At 40.0% G+C, this 17,291-nt stretch overlaps 1 protein-coding gene across 1 annotated transcript in view; it reads right to left on the bottom strand.

Annotated features, from left to right (window-relative positions):
* Positions 1 to 17,291, bottom strand: part of SKOR2 (SKI family transcriptional corepressor 2) — a 49,802-nt gene that overhangs the window by 22,516 nt on the left and 9,995 nt on the right. The window contains exons 4-5 of the mRNA XM_082354646.1: positions 8,710 to 8,775; positions 8,231 to 8,329 (exon numbers count right to left, since the gene is read on the bottom strand). Coding sequence (XP_082210772.1) covers positions 8,231 to 8,329; positions 8,710 to 8,775 — 165 coding nt within the window. The remainder of the gene's footprint in view (positions 1 to 8,230; positions 8,330 to 8,709; positions 8,776 to 17,291) is intronic.

Raw genomic sequence — 17,291 nt, 5'->3', positions numbered from 1 at the left:
CTTTCACCCTTTCCATTGATCTTTTTTAAAGTGTGGACTTGGCTAACTTCAGCTTTTTCTGCTTTAAATGAGAAATTAGCATGATTTCATATGAATCTGTGGTGGATGGTCAGGGCAGTGGCTTGAAGAAACCAGAAACTCTGTCATCATCTCTTCTCTCCCTTTCATCTCTACAGCCAACTGGTGTGTGAGTCCTGTATATTCTACCTCCATTCTCTCCTCTCTTTGCCATTGTTACCTCCCGAATGCAGACACCTCTTCCCTGAAAAGTTTCCCAACTGACCATCTGGCCTCCAAATCCCTTTCATTCTCCTGCTTAAAACTCCGTGATGGTTTCCCATCGCTTTCAAGGTAATAAACCCTTTACCACTCATGAGATTCTGGATACTTAGAAACTAAAAACATTGTTCTTTTTATTTTTTTGATCTATCTTTCTACACTATTTGCATTCCTTCCCCAACTTCAAGCATGTATTTTTAACTAATTAATTTTAAAAGACCTTTTTAAAAGAGCAGTTTTAGGTTCACAACAAAATTAAGAAGAAGGTACAGAGATTTTCCATATACACTCTGTGCCTCCCCCCCACCCCACACAGCCTCCCCCATTATCAACGTCACTCACCAGAATTTGTTTCCACGGATAAACCTACATTGACACCTCATTATCACCCAAAGTCCATAGTTTACCTTAGGATTCACTCTTAGTGTTGGACATTCTATGGGTTTGGACAAATATATAATAACATATGTCTGTCATCACAATATCATACAGAGTATTTTCACTTCCCTGAAATCCTCTGTGCTCTGCTTATTCATTCCTCCCGTCCACTCCACCCCTAGCAGTCATTGATCTTTTTACTGTCTCCATAGTTTTGCCTTTTATAATATACATATTTTGAAAAAGACCCATTTCCTACTCTCACCTCAGAATTTGATGTGAAAGTTACTGTAATAAAGGTAAGCCTGTGGTACTATGCAAGGGTCAGGGAAGGAGCCCTCATTCCCTTGGAGGGTTAAGCAGGAGGAAAAGCTTGAGGAGGTGTGATCAGCGTTCTTCGCTAAGATGTGGAGGCGGGAGTAGGGAACAGCAAGTGGCTCAGCTGGTTGCAGCAAAGGGGGCAGAGGAAACTCCTTCCACCACATCGCCCACCAAACCACTCTCCAGTCTGCACATGCACTGCACTCCCAGCCACTCTGTGTTTGCCGCTGCTGTGGCCTGGCCCTTACAGCGAACATCTCCCTTTTCTTTAAAGTCCAGCTCAAATGCTCTGTCTTCTGAAACGTTCTCTCCAATTCTCCTGCCCTCTCCTGCCAGAACTAGCCACGTTTCTCTTGTACTCCTCCAGCACTCCGTACATACCTCTGTTAATGCATCCATAATCCGTACTACGATTAGTTGTTATACGTGTATCTCTCAGTGAAACAGTGAGGACAGGAAGATAAGTTTTAGACACTTTTAAAATTTCCAAAGCCCACCGCAGGGCCTGGCACACAGCAGGGGCTAGTTAATGAATGAGGAATGAATAGAACAATGAAGTACCCACCAGAAGGTCTGGATTCTGCCTTGGACAGTAATGACCCCACTCTGGAGGCTCAGACCCTTATCTGAACAAACAAGGGTGTGGAACGATGTGCTCTGTAAGGTCCTTTCTTGCTCTACTGCTTTAAGATTTGATGACAAGGTAAACTGATTTGGCTGGGCTCCACACACCCAGTTCTGTCTTTCCTGTGTTGGAAAATGGGGAGTGGGTACACTGACTTACACTGATAAAAATTAGAAGTCAGGTACTCTATGAGGGGCTGCCACCCACCTGCCACCTCAGGATGCCCTGGAGGTGGGTCAAAGCCCGTAGGCTGGGTGCAAGCCCACAGGAGCCAGTGCTCCGAAAACTGCCCTGGTTCCAGTGCCCTTGGCCCCGTACCTGGGCCAGAATACCTTCAGAAGATCAGTGTGTTTTCCAGACACCAGAGCACATCCCAAGCAGGTCTCCCTCTGTGAAGGAGAGAACTGCCCTCTGAACCTCAGCAGCTTCTTCTGGCCCTCTCGGGCTCCGCAGTGCCTCTGATCAGGGTGATGCTGAGGTGGGTGGGAGAGGAAGGGCTGCCTGAAGCTGGCTGTGGCACCCCCCTGGCATCCCAGGAGAGTCTGATGTTGGAGAAGGAAATAGCTAAGGGTAATCTGGAGTGGAATGGTGATAACTAGTCCTTACTTAGTTCATGCTCATTGCTCTACGATGGCACACAGTACAATTCTTTACGTTAAAGTTGAAAAAAAATGAAGCTGTTAAAGTGCCGGAAAAATGGTGAATGTTTTTATAAAATTGGAGTGAGGAAGGGCATCAAAGACAAAAAGCAAACAGGAAAGACTTACAGATTTGATTGGATAAAAATTTAAAACTTTGGTATGACAATAAACACAAACACAAAACACCATAGTCAACATTTAAAAATGGACAGAAACTAAAGAATATTTGCAACATGACAAAGAATTAATATTTTAGTATATAAAGAGTTCACATAAACCAGAAGAAAATGAACATGTCAAAAGAAATATGGGGAGAGAATACGTGGGCATTCACAAAACATACAAATGGATGACAGACATGTGCAAAGTGTTCAATATCCCTAGCAATGAAAGAAAAGGAAATAATATGAGGAACCACTTTTTCCATTTAAGTTAGCAAAGATCTAAAGAAAAGATGATACGTGGTGTTCCAAGGATGGAAGTATAAATTAGTACAACCTTTCTGGAAAGCAACATAAAATTATGTATCAAGAGCTTTGAAAAGTTCATTCTCTAACAGAAATTCTTTAAGAAGTTTATCCTAAGGAGATAACCATGGATTTGTACAAAGATTCAGTAACAACGATGCCTAAAACTTGGATAAACTTTAATGTCCAATATAAGAGTGCATTTATAGACTGCTAGGTAGTCTTGAAAAGAAGCTCATGTTAAGTGAAAAAAAGGAGGGTAAAAACTGGTGTGTATAATATTTCATTTTGTTTAAAAAATAATTTAATATGCACTAGAAAGGCTGAAACTCCAAAATGTTAACACTGGTTTCCTCTAGGTGACAGGATTATGGGTGATTTTTAATTTTCTTTCCTTTACATTTCTGTATATTTAAACTTTTCTACAACAAGCATGTGTATAACTCTAGAGATATAAAGATTGTTAATTGGCAAGAGAAAAAAAAAACTAAAAGTTTTGCTATGTTCTAAGGTTGATGAAGACACAATTTAACTGGAGATGAAAAAATCATTAAGCTGTTTTCTCTAATGAGAATCACTTGAAACCCAACTATTTTTGGAAGATGATAGCATAAAAGGAGGTGGCAGAGAAAAGCACTGAAGGCTGTGCTCTGCAAATGTGGACAGTTTGAAAAGTCAAAGAGTTTTTCAAACAGCAACGAAAAGTATCCAGCCTACATACCCGTCACTAGAAATAAGAAGAGAACTCATATGGTAGATCTAGTTCCCCTGGTACAGCAATAGGCTTTGAGGCTTATTTCATTTACATAGTCTTTATTTTGTTATCACTGCTTTTAAACAACGACAGAGACTTTTGATCTGTACCATGTTTTAGAATCCCCATCCCTCCTTCTCCAGAGGATGCTACAACAAAGAGAGAGGAAGGAAGGATGGAAACCACTGAACATAGAATGAATCTAGTAACAACCACAGGTGAAAGATGGGACAACCATATTCGGGTAGATGAAATGTAGTTTGTTTTTAATAAGAAGTAACCTTAAAAGTAACTTGGAAATGAAACTTTTTATAAAAATCTAAAACGATGACATGATCAAAATCTACCAGTTAAGTTTTTCACAAAACCCCAGTCATTAGGTCTTCCCTGTTGTAAACCACTGGCCTTTCCACTTGGTTCTCTCAAGTGCCATGAACTTGTCATCATACCTGCAAATCCAAGGACTCAACTCATGAGTCCTTGCTAATCTCCTTTATCAGTGACCCAATCTCATCTTCACTGTCAGCTTTAATCTCTTCGAATACGACTCCAATATTTATATCAACCATTGATTGCGAGTACGTCATGTTCCCACAATTTGCTGCATGTGCAGCAACAGAAGACTCTTCCCTGCAATTATTTACAACACTGTCGGGTAGAGGGTGAAAGAATCAGAGAGGAGTGAACACAAAACACCCACGGAACTAGAAATAAACACAGGAGGACTTCAGCACAGAGCGCATACTGCAAGAGTGGGAAGGCTTCCTGGAGGTGGCAGAGCTTGAGCTGTGTCCCAAATGATGAGGAGCACCTAGACAAGGGAGGCATATGGACTAGAGAAACGCAGGGCGCAGAGGTGGAAAGGGAGGGGCGAGGGTGGTCTGCAGGGTAAGTGGAACTGAGTAGGGGGAGAAGTGGAAATAAGCCTGGGTGGGCTGATTATGGAGGGTTGTAAAAGGCAGTCAGGAGTTAGATTAGACGCGATATGGTCAGCAACAGGGAATCACTATAGTGAGTGGAAGACGTGGTGCCAAAGGCAGATTTTTAGGAAGGCAGGGCTAATAGCAGCGAGCAGAAAGGGCTGGAGTGGGGAAGGGAGGTGAGGACCCAGGGCACCCCGCAGCAGTGACACAGGAGAGGGAGAAGGTGAGGGTCTTCTCCATTCATGGCCTCATCCAGCAACCCTTTGGCAGGTCCCAGTCAGGCCTAGGCTCCGAGGTTATACAGATGGCCAGTGGCAAGAGAGTAAAATGAATGAAAAACTACAGCAAAGGCCTGAATACTGTAATAAAGGAAGGTGCAGGGTGTTGGAGGAGAAGGGAGGAAGGAGAGATTCACTAGGGAAGGCAGACACAATGTGATGGCTAAAACGACTTCTGGATTTGCAGCCACAAAAAATGATCAGACCAGTCCTTAGTGGGAGAGCTCGGAATGGTGGCATCTTGGGGGCAGGGTCTCCAACCATTTATTCCTGTCCAATTAAACATGACTGTCATTGCAGGATGTGGGACCAGCTGTCCTACTGTCATCTCAGTGACCTTGATAAAGATGAAGCTCCTCCTCATCCATTTCCTCCAAACTCTTATTTCTACCCAATCTAGATTACATTTCTCCCACCTTCCCTCAGGATCCCCTCCTGAGCTCTCTTCTCACGTTCTACCCAGTTGGTCAACTAAACGGATTGTCTCGTATCAAAACAAGTTTCACTGCCTGTTTCATCCTCTATAACTACAGCCCAGGAAAGCTCTAGAAGTTCTGATTTCTAATATCAGCTGGTTTACAATAAAGCCCCTGCAAGAACGTACATATTACCCTTAAAATGGTAACAGTAGCAGCAACTCACATTACTACGGATCAGTCACTAGTCACTATGCGAAACACTTTATACATTTAATCCTCTCTGCAATGCCACGAGATGGGTAGTAGTATTGTTCTACAGTTGAACAGGGGGTTAGGTAACTTGCCTAAGGTTACTCAGTGGGGGAGTCGGTGTCCAAACCTGGAGACCCCGCTACTAGCCGCCAGGCTCTCTGCTGCCTCCACCTGAACGGTAAATGCCTGCTTGCTCTGCGGTGTGAGCTCCTTTCCTCCTCCCTGCATTTCCCCATCAGAGTCTTGCAGCTCTGGAAGCCTCTGTCCAGCAAGTGGAGAGACTTGCTTGGCCTTCCTCCTCCTCCCAACCTCTGCCCACAGAGTATGGAGGCTTGCTTTCTCCCCCTCCTCCTCTTCCACTTTCCTCCCTCCCCCACCTCCTCCTTCTCTTCCTCCTCCTCCTTCCTCTCATCTTTATCCTCACTATTCTGTGCCACAGGTCATCACTCACTCCCAAAGCACAATAGGAGAAGCTCAGAAGTTTGTACCCATTCTAGAAATGCTTTTCGAGAGCTCGATGTTAATAGTTTCCTCTTCCTCCCCCTGCTTCGTCATCACCATCACCATCACTGCTGATGTTATTGAGCACTTATCCTGTGCTAGGGATGTGCTCACACCTTCAGGTGGATCCTCGCATTTGGTCCTCATCTTCCTGTGGGACAGGAATGATCTGGCCCACTTTACAGTTTCCAAGGTCCTACAGCCATGAGGTAGCAGAGCCACAAAGTATCTCAGGGTATTTTGAGCCTGGATTCCTAAGTGTCACAGGTGACAGCTTAGCTTAGGTCCCCAGTGCTCTAAGTGAGCTGGGTTTGAAGTGTTGTGACTGTGAGTCTGCCTCCTAGTGAAAAGCTCTTGCTGGGATTCCTCTCTGCTTCCTTCTGATGCGGCTTTACAAAGTTCCGTCCTCCCCTTTCCATCTGAGCGAATCTAAATCTGTCTGCCAGCCTCACGGCCTCTCACATTTAGTTAACAAGCACATAATGTGCATTTGCTATTTTCACTGGTGTGAAATTAACTGCCTCTTTGTGGTGTGTCTAAACCACGCATTATTCAAACTTGGGCACCACTTCCTTGGTCAGTGGAGTACACTGTAGATAAAAAAGGGCAAAACTTTTCTGTTGCTGTTTAATTGAAGTGTTTCACATACGTGGCAATCACTGAGGATTCATTTTAATTCACACCAAAAGGATGAGTGATGGGTCTGAATGGAAACTGGACAGTTGTACTACAACATCCTAACTTTTTAAGAAACAGAAACATGTACTTGTTGTATGGTAGATTAATTAGTAAGAAAATGTATAAATTACTTAATTCCTTAAAATGATTGATCAGCTTTTATTAATGGGATAAATTATGGCTACACTGGTTTCACATGGAGTTAGGTGGATACTTTGGGGATTCAGTGGGATTTGGACTCACTCTGCTGGATCTGCAAACTCAACAATTAGATAAACATCAACTTAGAAGGGACACAAATCACTCAGTGTCTGCTCATTGCTGCAAGGAACTGTGCAGTCTTTTTTAAGATGTGGTTTTAGAAATGAGAGAATCCTGGATCCCTTGGAAGCACCTGTTTTTCAAGGTTTCAAAGATATTTTTAGTATGTTTCTCTTTTTCTTGAAGCTACAAATGTCATGATGATCCCAACACACTATCAAAAGCTACTGGCCATTCTCCTCCCTTCCATCTTGTTCTAAGCCTCAGCAAGCATTCTCGAAATTCAAAATACTGAAGCATCGTGAGCTCCAAACCTCCCTTGCGGATACTGACAGATCACAAACTTGACCGACCCTATCACTCCTTGGGGCCAGAACTCTCTTCCATCATGAGTCCTCTTCATTTTTATCCCTGCTAAGCAGTCTGGTGGAACTTAGTTTGACATGTTACCAGGAACCCAGTACTATTCAAAAATGCTACCTGAGAGGGCATGTCTTTCAGTTTGTGTTGATGATTACATTTGAGAAGCTCTGGCGAGTGCAGACCTTTGTGCTCATACTATTAAAATTGTCACAATTACTGAAAAATCTTTTTCTGGATGTTTGCCTATGGCTCTACCACAGGAATTACCAACATGAGTTTTGTGATGTCTGGATTAAAAAACAAAGGGCACTGACATTCTAAAAAAGCGTCCCTGAAAAAATTAATATTAAATGTATATAATTTAAAATATGACTAAATGAAACTTCAAAAAGCTTGAAAAATACTACTGTGATGTATTTGTCCAAATGTGATTCAGAACACGACAAGTGAATTTTAGAAATCTGGACACCTATCGTAGGTCTTTCTGAAATTCCAGGACTCTGGGAGTAGAACCAATAGTTTTTATGCTACAGTTTCTCTTGCCACCAAATTTGGAATGGAATTTTAATACTAAATATGGATGGAGAATCCCAAACTACTAAAATTATACTAATTTTAATTAATAAAATATGTGTACATTGAATTGTTAAATTTTAAATCTTCATATCTCAAGCACCAGGCAGCTCTCTAGCACTATCTGAGAATAAGAATTGTTCTTTTGTTTTTCCTACCTTAGAGAAAAAAATACCTGAGTAATTCTTTTGTTTTAAAAAAAATAATATTTCTAACTATTTAACTATATCTACATATTTAATGGTATATTCACATACATGTTTTAAATGTACACAATACATATGCACAGATACACATATACCAATAGAATAAACACCAAAAGGTTCTTATAAGAAATTTTGTCTGTCAGCTGATTCAAAGCATAAATAACAGGCTAAAATTTCCAAATACTCTGAGACCACCGGAAGACCCTGTGGTACTTTGTGTAATCACTTAATATTTAGAAGCCTATCCTTATGCCTAATAATAGAAATGTCATCAAATATCATAAGGCAATGAAATAAAAGGGATTTCTTACTGAATACTGGGAAAGATGTATTTCCTTTTAACACCTGGAATTCTTGTTCTAGTCGTCTCCGCAAATCTATTTGTTCAAATAAAACCTTCTGAAGTTCTTCTAATAAAGAAAAAAAGAAGAGTCATTTTACTAATCTTTACAAATAACTCTCCAGAGAACTGTTATATATGGCAATCTATTATTATAAGACAAAATATTTTACCAGTTTAAAAAGTGTCGCATAGACATAGGATAGATTTTGTGCAGAAATCCATGAATATAAATCAATGTAATGTATTATTTTAAAGTATTATTTTACAGTGTCATGTATTGATTGATATGTATGCATTAATCTCAATTATATCCACCCCATGGTCCATATATTATTCATATGTTGCTTGTCAAGCTTAAAATATAGTATAGAACAAAAATATCCTCCTATTATCTCTTTAGTCTTTTAAAGCTAAGAGAAGTTCTACAGAATTAAAACTTTTCTTTACCTTTCCCCATATTTTCTACATCCTTTCTGAGTGAATGAGGTGAATTCGTCTCTTGTGTGTGTTCACCTTTAAAAAAAAAAGGAGAAAAAAATATTAGTTTTGTGTAGGCTATTTTCTGCAAGTTGTTATTTTCACTTTCTATTAATATCTACAAAAGAGTTTTTTTAATATAACTTCAAGGTGGTGGAAGTCCTCGGAGCCAAACGTTGTCCTCATTTACTCGTGTATCATTCCCCTGAACCATGGAGGCGAGTGACAGAAAATGAGGGCGGAGTCCACCTAGACTGTGACGACAGCTCCATGAAAGCAGACTCCTGATGTCAGCCTCCCTCCCAGCCCCTACCACTGCCCAGCCTTTACAACCCAGCTAACTGCTAGAAGGGCAAAAGAGGAGGTTGAACAGCTGACATTTCTGGGAGAAATCTGATCAGACTCCCTCTCCTTCTAGAAGTGAAGATTTTATTGGGAAGGCGCCCAAGACTATGGAAGCAGAAGCCTCCAGCCTTCTTGGGCCACCAAAATGTGGGGTGGTGAAAAAGAAGTGGGAGGAGGCTTTAGCTGTCCCTGGGAGAGAAGTTATGAGCCTGGAGTGGTTTCCTAATAATTGATAGTTTTTTAAAAAGAAATCAACCTAAAAGAAAGGAGTGAAATAAGTTATGTTACTTTGTAATAGTCATATGCTTGCTGATGATAGTTTCTTAACTACTTGTCTTCAACCAGTATAAACTGTATTGTGGATAGAAGTTAGATTGCTGTTCTTACCTATTTTGCTTCTGTGCTAACTAGAATGATGACAAGCTAAGAAAATGTATATATCTACAGTCATAAATTGAGTCTATATAATCCAGAAAACATAAACAAAGCAAAGAAATGCAATCATTCAGCTATCAGAATTTTAAGAAGTTTCAACTTGTTATCTGCAATTACCCACATAATTTAATTAAGCTTTCCGTTTTCATCTATAGAGATATGGCAGTGCAGACAAAGGTGCTCTGAGGAAGTTCCCTCTATCCCCCTCCCCTGCCCCGCAGGTTAGCTCGTCCATGTCCTTGGTGCCGTTTGCTTCCAGCCTTCTCCACCTACTAGGCAGGCTACCTGGAGGCGGGGCTCTGTCTTTTCTGCATGGCCAGCGCCTTGCACAGTGCTAGACACATACTCATATTCAATAAAGTGTCTTCAGCTGTCACTGAAAGGGACCCTAGGAGGTCGCAAGTTCTAAATCATAGCACAAGTTAGATGCATCGTTTCAATTCTGTTCTCATATCTTTTCATTTCCCTTCCTCAGCAAGAAATGGAGTGAAATGGTCCCGGGCACTTCCAGGAATACCGGGGAATTTCATTGTCAAGGGAAAAATTTCTGCCAAGAGGGAAACAGAATTTCTTCCCAAAGTGGCAGCCTACAATATCAAGGACGGACAGAAAAGTCCTCAACATGATATTATAAATGGCGATTCTGCAGTCCACATGATGACTGTCAGGCGTATGTGTGTGCAGGTATGCATGTGTGCATATGTGTGTATGAAAATACAAATGTACAAATATTCCCAAGCATGTGCACAGTTATGGGAAGGCACTTCCTCTGGCTCCCCATCATCAGGACAACAATATCCAGGGCATCCTGAGTTCCTTAATGGCAGCCATTTTCTGTCCTATCTAGATCATATTTGCACAAACTTATTCTCATTTTCATCTTGGACATGACCGCTCTCTGTAGGCTTTTGAACATTAATACCTTGGCTTTCTTCTCCATATAATAAGTAATGAGGAAATACCGGTGAAGCATTTTAAATACAGACCTCAACGTAATTCCTATAAACTACTATTATCTAAAAGAAGAGTAACACAAAGGTTGATAACAAATCGTAAATGTATAAACCAAGAATCATGATATTTTTAAATGAAGATAAATGCATATTATGTGCAGTTTTACCTATGTTTACTTTAGTCCCAGTTAACTAGATGTTAAATGCATAGATGTTTCATACCCACATATAATATTGAGGTTGAACAAGAAAAGAAATGAGCATGCACACATCTCTGCATCTATCTACAGAGCATGATGAGATTTTATCATTCTACAACTTTCCCAACCCCTCAAGACATGATTTAAATGAGATAGTTAGTTTCTGAATAGGCAACTCTAGAAGCCATTTCCTTATCACATTATAGACCAGCTTCTTTTTGACCTACTAGTGTATTTTGTGGACTGTTTACCTTATATTACATTTCAACTAGATAATTAACTTAAAAAATTAAAATAATATGTGTAAAATTGCATTTCTTTTCTACTTCACAGTTAGGAGGTTTACATTGGTATGAAGCATTAAACAAATAGCTAGTAAATAAAACTATATTAACCACAGGCGAATCTACCAATGACATTAATAATACGCTTTTCATCCACTTTGTGAAGGATTAATTAATATTTTACAAGTGTCTATTTTAAACAGGTATTTTGCTGCAACTTCTCAGAAAATCTGTCAGCTTTGAGCTGAGAAGATTCAAATTTCTCACTTGCAAAGGGTTTTAAAAAGTGGTTCAATGTTAGGTAAATAAGGAGCGCAGAAGCTTCAGCTGCCCTTTGTGTATCTTTCACTGGACCGTTGCCTTCTGCATATTACTAATCTGTGAAAACCAGATTGTTAATGGTGGTTAAAAATGACCTCTGGGAGCCTGGATATGTTTGTTCACTATTACTGCTAATGTTTTCCATCTGGTTTAAAAAAAAAAAAAAGGCAGTCTAATACTAGATTAAATAAATGAGATTTAGTTGACAATGAGCTTTCCATTTTTATAAATATTCCATCAGGTTAAATGCATTTTACTTTTCCAAAATTAATGAATGCATTTGGAGAAATCCCCAAGCTAAAATTCTTACTTTCCTTCCCATTATATTCCCCCTTTAAAAAAAAGTGACAAAAAGGCCAGGGTGGAGGGGGGCCATAGAGATCTTAACTGTAAAAGAAAATAGTTGAGTGGCTTAAAGTTGGAGAGTGATGGATAATCAGGGCATAAAATGCATCCAGTGGACTGATGTGATGAGGACCTGCTGCTCAGGGATGAGTCCACACCAGTTCTCCACAAGCACATGTTCGCAGGGCCAGTTAACTGTGACCTGCATCGTTGCCCATGAATCCTGCTCGCCCCGGCGGGGCAGAGGCAGTGTGATGCCACATCAGAGAAACTATACCTCTGCTGAGTGCAGCAGGGAGCCTGGAGCCACGTGGTCCCTGCTTCCCTGGTCTCTCCAGGGTCCTTTAGGACCAGGTGGTCCCACATCCCAGGGGAATGCACCACCCCACCCTTGGATCTGCCCTTACACAGCCATCAGAAATTGGAAGTACAAGAGGGATGGATGTGAGAATACACCATGCCAAAGCAGACATGAGCAGTAAATAGCAGATGAAGGGGAGACTGGAGTATCCAAAGGGGGAAAAAAAAAAGACTAAAACAGCCAATAGATTCACCAGCACTACGTTTCAAGGCACAACGGTAATGACTTTCTCTTAAACATTATGGCACACCTCTGCTCGAGAACCTGCAGTGTTTCCCCACGGTCTACATTGCAGAATCCACTCAACTCCTCCCCGGGAGACTCCAGGTTCTCCTGTAACCTTGTTCCATCCAGCTCAGCCAACCTGTATTTCTCTGTCACTAAGCACAAACCTTTTACCCAAAACAGACTTTTATTTCTCACATCTGCTGGCTCTGCTTTATGTTGTTTCTCTTCCCTAAGGTGTCCCCCTCCTCTCCCCATCCACCCAAAATCAGAAAGCCACCCAAGTGTCATTTACTCTTTCATAAAACCTTTCCCAACTTCTGCAGATGCCACTGATCTGTTCCTTCCTGGGCTGAAGTTCTAAGTCCTTATCGTCTTTACTCTGCCACCTTGTACCCAATATTCCAGTGCTTCACCTATGCTAGTCTGATCTTCCCCAGCTAGAAAATCTGCTTTCTGAACGCAGAGAGATCCTGCCCTACAGGTAACCCCCATCACCTCTACCTTAGGGAGGGGTACAAATGTATTCCACACACACTTGTTGTACTTCATTTAATCCAATTTGGTTTGTGAAAGAAATACAAACTAATGCTATTGTAAATCCTCAGTTGTCATAAAGTTTTTAAAGCACTAACTCATTCCTACGAACGAACAAGCACATTTTGATCCATTGTATGGTCTAAGAATTACTCTATATTTTCAGTTTACTGGGGAAGTTTGTGATTGTTTCCATTTTTGTTCCTATCTGACATTTTGAAAATTTCTTTCAGGGACAAATAAAACTGTAGCACTGAATGTTAACTGAGACATGAAAATACTAATTCACGTATGTGTCTGCCGTGGCCTCCAGCAGCAAAAATACCTTACAATTTTTAAAAGCTCACTTAATTTTAAGAGCCAAATGAGTAGGTCAGATGACCTGTTCTGTTGGTGGTCATGAGATGGGAGGAGAAGTTGATTAAAAGATATTACTGTTCTCAAGCTAAACTTGAATTCAATAAATAAGATCATTTAAGTATTGTACCCTGTATGTGTATAGGGCATCAAAGTATATAGGGTACAATATAAAATGCCTGACACTGGACGAAGAGTAAAAATTTTAGCATTCACCCATCCCTTCTATGGCAATACATCCTCCTTCTTTCTCCTTTCAATCCCACTCCGTTTCCTACCCCTTATCTTGGCTGTCTCCCTTTTCAAGTCTCCTTTGAGCCTGCAGCCAGCACTCAGGGGCACTACCCCAGCCTGCAGCCCTAGGGGCTAGCAAGTTGCTTGTCGTTGAAAGGCCCTCTCTGTTCCCCCAGGATTGTTGTTGACAACAACTGATGAAAAATATCTGGAAAAAATGCATTTCAGAAAATGCACACTGAAGGGCAAATTTAGTCAATGAAACTATTTTAGTTTGGGGCTGTGTCTGTACATGAGATTCACATGGATTCTAATATTTAGGTGAGGAATAGAAAACTTCAGTCAAACATCCAGATGTTTCCATAGTTCATGGGGACTCGTGCTATCGCACGTGTTCTAGTGCAGGGGAGCAGACCCTGGAAGGGAAGGCAAGATCTGCGTGCGAAGCTACCAACAGTGTCTGCCCGCAGTTCCCAGGGCACTGGCATGCCCTCAGGGCTGGGCTGAGGGCCTGCCCTCTGCCTCCCAACAGCCTCAGCACAGGCTTGGCCTCTGTTGATCAAGAGAGACTCCTCTTATATACGTTTAACTCCCAAACAAACACTGAATGTTAATAATTAATCTTAGTTTTATAATCTGACTTAATTTAAAATTTCTAGAAGTTCAATTTTCTCTTTCCCTAACAATCTACCTTAGAGGTACAAGTTGGATGGGGTCAAAGTTAACCTACATTTTGTATAACTAGTACATTGAACAAGAACCAAAATTTAGCACAACGTATGGTTTAGAGAGGTTTTTAAGAACATTTTGCATTAAGGCATTAAAAAATCAATTACACAGAAAGCAAAGTTAAGTAATTTTCTCCTCTATCAGTGGGACATGGACTTCTGTTAATTTCTTGGTGTTAAATTCTACATTAATCTCTTCCCCTGTGATGTCTGGCACAGTAGTGAGGTCATAGAACAGAAAAGAAAATCAGTATCACTGGAGAGGGTATGCTACAAAATGAACTAACTAAATATTAACTCCATTAGCCAAAAAAGGGAACAAGAGCAAGATTAGTATTTGTGGGTTTATAGTTAACTAAGAATTACAACAAAATTTACAGTTCACGATCAGAATTTATCGTGAGTTGCATACACATTGCTTCTTGAATCAGTATATCAAATTTCTTTGATTAGTGAATTGTGAGTTCATTTAGAATTCTCTTAAGTTTTAGAACTTGTGTTGTCAATTAATGCTATTTTTTATTTTTTTCTGAAGAGTTTTTTATTGTCCTTCTCTATCTCCTTGATTTTCATATAAATTATTAAAAACCACAAGAAGGAAAATGTTTCCATAAATAAAAAGAAATTTATATTTGAAATATGGGGATTAGTTAATTTTGAATACATATATTTAAATACCTCAAAATTCGTTGTTCATAAAAATGTCAGTAGTAATTTAGAGGTGGATAAACTGAGGCCAAAGTACTTAAAGGGTTTACCCAAAGTCATCTAGTAAGTGAGAGAATTAAAACTCAGATCTACTAGTCTGTGCTTTTTAGAATTTTTCTTCTTCTTCTCTTACTTTTTTTTTAAAAAAATCATAAGCATGTTCTAAAATAGAATGGAATAATAAATCAGAGCGCCTCATCTGCTATATATTCATGAGAAGTGTAACTGCTTCTTACTATTCTCAGAAATCCATCCATAGCATATTAAGTACACTAGAGAATCATACCAGTGAAAATCAAATTGATTTGAAAACTTCTATACATATAACAAGATGCAGCCACTCTCAGAGTCCAATGGTTCTAGCGTTTCTACAATGAAAGGGATTGGAATTGAGGATGACTCCACTTTACGTGATTTCCTTGACCTGCAATAGCTTTCAGCTGTCTCACCAGCTTACCCCACTGCATTCAATTTCAAATCACTTAACTTCACTAAAGTTATTCAAAACGGATATGCAAAGCCTTACTCTGGGATTGCAAGCAAAATGCTGTCATTTATATTTTTGGGTAGGTAATATTTTGACCAAACTGCCATCCCCCTAATCTATATTACTTGGCTTTAAGGCAATGGGTCTTATTTTAAAGAGACCTACAGATAAAAGTTCTGGCTTCTGGGGGATTTTGGCTGCTTGAAACTTTAGGTTTGGTCCCTCTATAAAGAAGTATAATATCTGCTATGAGTAAGGTTAATGACCATTAACAGGGAGGTTTTTTAAAAAATCATTAAAAAATGTAATCTTTTTGAAATCGCTGAAAAGTAACAGTTACCAATAGGGCTGAAAGGTTGAAGAAAGGCCAAACTTAATTAAAATGATGAACTAAAAAAATGAACTGGAACTAAATATTGTTGCTAAACTGAATTTGTATTAGGGATAAATTAAGCAAGTACCTATCATTTAAAGATAAGTCTGTATCTTTACTTGTTTAGAGAAAGGTCAGAAATTTCCTGATAAACTATATTTATGATTGTCATGGGAGTGAAAAATTCATGTAAAAATCAAAAATTGGGGCTTCCCTGGTGGTGCAGTGGTTGAGAAGCTGCCTGCCAATGCAGGGGACACGGGTTCGAGCCCTGGTCTGGGAAGATCCCACATGCCACGGAGCAACTGGGCCCGTGAGCCACAACTACTGAGCGTGCGCGTCTGGAGCCTGTGCTCCGCAACAAGAGAGGCCGCGATGGTGAGAGGCCTGCGCACCGCGATGAAGAGTGGTTCCCACTTGCCTCAACTAGAGAAAGCCCTCGCACAGAAATGAAGACCGAACACAGCCATAAATAAATAAATAAATAAATAAAAGAACGTGAATTTCTTTAAAAAAAAAAAAAATCAAAAATTGCATACTGACTTATTAGGTAGTTAGAAAAGACTTTTCATTCTTCTATGTTATACTGTATATGCACAGAAATAAAACACTGATATTTTCCAATAATGATGATTAAATTAAACGTTGGCTAAAGGGACATATGGTTATATAAACCTTTTTGGATGTTATATCGTGTAGACTGCTATTATAGTATTCATACTGCCTTACACCTTATCTGTGCCCTCCTTTGGATTGGAAGCAACTTGAGAGCAGGGACTGGCGTTGTTTCTAACTCTGAATCTCCAGAGCCTAGCAAAATACCTAGCATACAGTATGTATACTGACATATTTGGGGAGTAAACTGAGTAAATAAACAAATGAATGCTATCATGTACATGTGGAAGTTAACAGTTGTTACATGGGGAGAAGTAGCTCCATTCACCAGCAAGGTGTTCCAGATAAAGCATTCTACTGCTACCATTACAAAGCAGTTCATCACAAGGCTTCATAATCTCTTTGGCTCAACTGGATTTTTGACACTTTGCTAAATGAACGGATTCTTGGTGTCTGATCACAAGTAAATACATTAATACCAAAACATAGGCCAATTGGGTGACCATTTTGGGATTTTCTCAAATGTGCATTCCAGTGTGAAGACCATGAGCTGATCTTTCCTACAAGCAAGGACAGTTGAAGGTACAGCGAGTCCTACAACAACCCAAACTCCTTAACACTTTCTGGTGTTTAAAATATCTTCTCTGCAGGCTCAGCAAAGGAACCATGAGGGTGAAATTCTTGTGACCCAAGATTCCAAGATAAATTTAACAAAATATACTCTTCACCCAAACATTTGTTCATGTCAATAATATATTTTCATCCTTTCCACGTCCCACCTGTCTCACATTCAATACAGGATAATAATAATATGATATAACCTACTACTTACATACTTCTCTGAATAATGTGAGAATGAAATTGTAATACGGAATATCAATGTGGAGCAAGTTTCTCTGGGAATCTGTATCAAATTAATTATTGTGAGGGAGGGACTAGTAATACATCAATAGCATGACTAGGTATTATTACCAACGTAACTATTGACGGTACTGCCCTGAGCTCCAGACACCGTGGAATTTTTATGTGAACACCGATCCTGAC

The sequence above is a fragment of the Balaenoptera borealis genome (genome assembly GCF_965194805.1).
Source record: "Balaenoptera borealis genome assembly, chromosome: 14".
Lineage (NCBI taxonomy): Eukaryota > Metazoa > Chordata > Mammalia > Artiodactyla > Balaenopteridae > Balaenoptera > Balaenoptera borealis.
The sequence above is the reverse complement of the archived record's forward strand: the minus strand, read 5'-3'. Positions and strand labels throughout refer to the sequence as shown.